The sequence below is a fragment of the Triticum urartu genome, chromosome 3, assembly GCF_003073215.2.
Source record: "Triticum urartu cultivar G1812 chromosome 3, Tu2.1, whole genome shotgun sequence".
In the NCBI taxonomy this organism is placed as follows: domain Eukaryota; kingdom Viridiplantae; phylum Streptophyta; class Magnoliopsida; order Poales; family Poaceae; genus Triticum; species Triticum urartu.
This window is the reverse complement of record NC_053024.1, coordinates 611968062-611970952: the sequence shown is the minus strand read 5'-3', so window position 1 is coordinate 611970952 and position 2891 is coordinate 611968062. Positions and strand designations below refer to the sequence as shown.

The following is a 2891-nucleotide window of genomic DNA, read 5'->3' as shown; positions in this document are numbered from 1 at the left end:
GATGACACCACATTTGTCACCTCTATGAATTGAAGAGCATCGTGCTGTAAGACTCCTTGTACTAATCCATCCCCCGAATTAGAAACGGCGATCTTGGCAGTAGTAGGCAGTGGCAAACGGCCACACGCGGTTTACTCATATACTTATCTCCCATGCTAACGTGCATAATGCTCAGTCGTTGGTACTGAGGCGTCCCAGTGGCAACCATCATCGGGTAGCTATTGAATGGAACCAGCACACCCCCCGAGTTTGTCTCATATACCAGGCTTAACTTGTGGCCACGTCTGGCGCTTTGGTAGTACCCTATCTATCCAGTACGAGATGAACTATCTACTAATGTATCTATCTATCTATCTATAGCCCACCTTTTTCATCAATGACATGAATTTAATAGCTATCTAATGCTTTAATTTATGCTTATCTCTTGCATGCTGCATGCTATAAATAGGGGGAGCGGCACAAGACTGGACCACACACGAGAACCCACAAGCAAGAGTAGGTAGAGCGAGACCACCGTGGCGAGGAGAGATAGGATGGCATCAGGAGCAAGGACGTGAATTTCTCCGAGGAAGAAGTCACCTCGCACCCGCGCGTTCTCGAATGTGAGGAGCAGACGGTTGCACCGGCACGGCAGTCTTCCATCTTCGCGCCAATGTTGGACGAGCTGCAATACTCTATGTGCGAGGCAGGGCACAACTTTGGGTCCATGAACATGGACAAGTTCATGAGCAACATATGGAATGACAAGGAGTTCCAAGAGGCGACCGGTGGTGTCTTGGTGGGCATGGAGGTGGCTTCGGTGGTGGGTGCTGATGGAGGCCGAGGTGGCGAAGATGCAGGAGGAAGCAACCTAGCCCGACAGGAGTCGTTCTCCTTGCCTCCCCCGCTATGCCGGAAGATGGGGGAGGAGGTGTGGGCTGAGATCAATAGGGAGACCCGCCCGGTGCATTCCCAGCCTCAGTCCGCGCGGCCCTCGCCATTGATTCCCGTCGAACCACCGGCGGGGAATGGTGGTGGGGTTGCGGCGAATGAACAGCGGGGGACGCTTGGAGAGATGACGCTAGAACAATTTCTTGTCAAGGTTGGTGTGGTCCGGGGATCTGGCACCGGCGGCCAAGCGCCTGTGCCGGTCGGCATGGTCCATGGACAGATGAACCCTGCACCGGCCAACGACATGTTCCAGGTGATGGGCGATGGCATGGTGTTCATCCCCAACGGGTACGCAGGGATGGTCGTGGTGCCGCTACCACCACCTCCTCAAGGTGGGGTGGGTATCGTGAGCCTAGGGTCGTCGGACGGGAGGAGCACCATGATGGAGGTTGACATGATGAACTATATGGGCGACAGAACGATGATGGAGAACAGCGGCGCGCGGAAGCGCGGCGCTCCGGAGGATCAGTCCTGTGAGGGGAGCATCGAGTGCCGCCACCACCGCATGATCAAGAACCGTGAGTCAGCCGCACAATCACGTGGCAGGAAGCAGGTACTTACTTGGCTGCCAAAATTGTTGGCTTTATGCAATGCCATTTCTGCAATGGTGGTAACTAGTAACAAGGTTGGTGACACTTACACTCTCTGTCTTTCTTAACCGGACAGGCTTATACCAAGGAGCTTGAAGCCGAACTAAATCACCTCAAGGAGGAGAACTCTCGTCTGAAAGCTAAGGAGGTACGAATTTGCTTACCAATGAAACCATGAGAAAATTCAGTTTTTTTAGTCTTTTCAGTTCTTACCGTTACTAAAATGTTTCACCGTTTTGTTGCAGAAGATGATTTTGCTGACCAAGAAACAAATTGTATGTACATTTTCCCACCATCATGTGGCAATCCTCCTACACTCGCCATCACTTGCCAATTGCTTGTGACAATCTAAATGCAAGGTCTTCAAACAGTCAATGTGTGTGTGCTGATGAAAACACCTTGTGGCTGTGATCTTTTATTTCTTACAGCTAGTGGAGAGGATGATGGAGCAGTCCAAGGAAAATGTGAACGCCAAGAAGGGTGGCGCCCTGTCACGGCGCTGCAGTAGCTGCATCTGGGGATAGGTGACCCACCATTCAGCTTCCATAGTCGTGCTGGCAGGAGGATGAGAATGAATAATGGTTACCTTTCCTTTCTAGAGTGGGGTGGTATCGTAATTTACTAGTCGTACCTAAAACCCATAAGGACCCAAATGCCAGTGTTTTTCTGGTCAAGCAAGTGAACTTATGTTGTTGTTATTGTTTATAGGTATATAGGTTTGTCAGAATTTCAGGAAAATGGAACAAAAGAAAGTTAGCAATATGTTTATGTGTACTAGCACTCTAATATGATGCGATGCAATGTGTGTGGTCCATTTCTGATGGGGTCATCGCCTTTGTTCTTTTTTGAAGATTTGGAGATGACACACGAGTTGAGTTTAGTAACGTAGGCACACTTTTTCACATCGGTGAAATTTGAGATTTGAGCTATTCAAATAAGTGGTCACATGGGATCCCATGATACTTGACGATGGTCCCCGTTAGCAACGCTTGGGTAGTCGATTCCCTTTCCCCTCCATCGTGGCTCACTGCTTGAGGGTCCGGATAGCCTTCAGTTGCGCTTCCCGGTTGGCCAACCATGATGTCGATCATCAACCTTCATACTCTTACGACTATGCATCGGAGGCCAACGGTGATCCTCTTTTTCTTAGAAAAATTCTCCTACACTTACCAACTTTTGCCAATTGCTTGCAAGAACCTCATTGCCAAGTTTGAAAACAGTTAATGTGTGTGTTGATGGTAATACCCTATGGCCGAGATATTTTTACAGATGGTGAAGAAGATGGAACAGTCAAAGGAGAACATCAATGCCAAGAAGGGTGACGCCCTGCTGCGGTAGTTGCATCTGGTGAACGGTGACCCACCATTCAAC

The 2891-nt window shown here is 49.5% G+C and overlaps 1 protein-coding gene across 1 annotated transcript; it reads left to right on the top strand.

The window, feature by feature from the left end:
- The first annotated feature begins 453 nt into the window (after positions 1–453).
- Positions 454–2341, top strand: LOC125548842 (bZIP transcription factor ABI5 homolog). The gene is made up of 3 exons (XM_048712372.1): positions 454–1483; positions 1597–1668; positions 1766–2341. The coding sequence occupies exons 1-3, from the start codon at positions 653–655 to the stop codon at positions 1862–1864; spliced, it is 1002 nt and encodes a 333-aa protein (XP_048568329.1). The 5' UTR covers positions 454–652; the 3' UTR covers positions 1865–2341.
- The last annotated feature ends 550 nt before the right edge of the window (positions 2342–2891 follow it).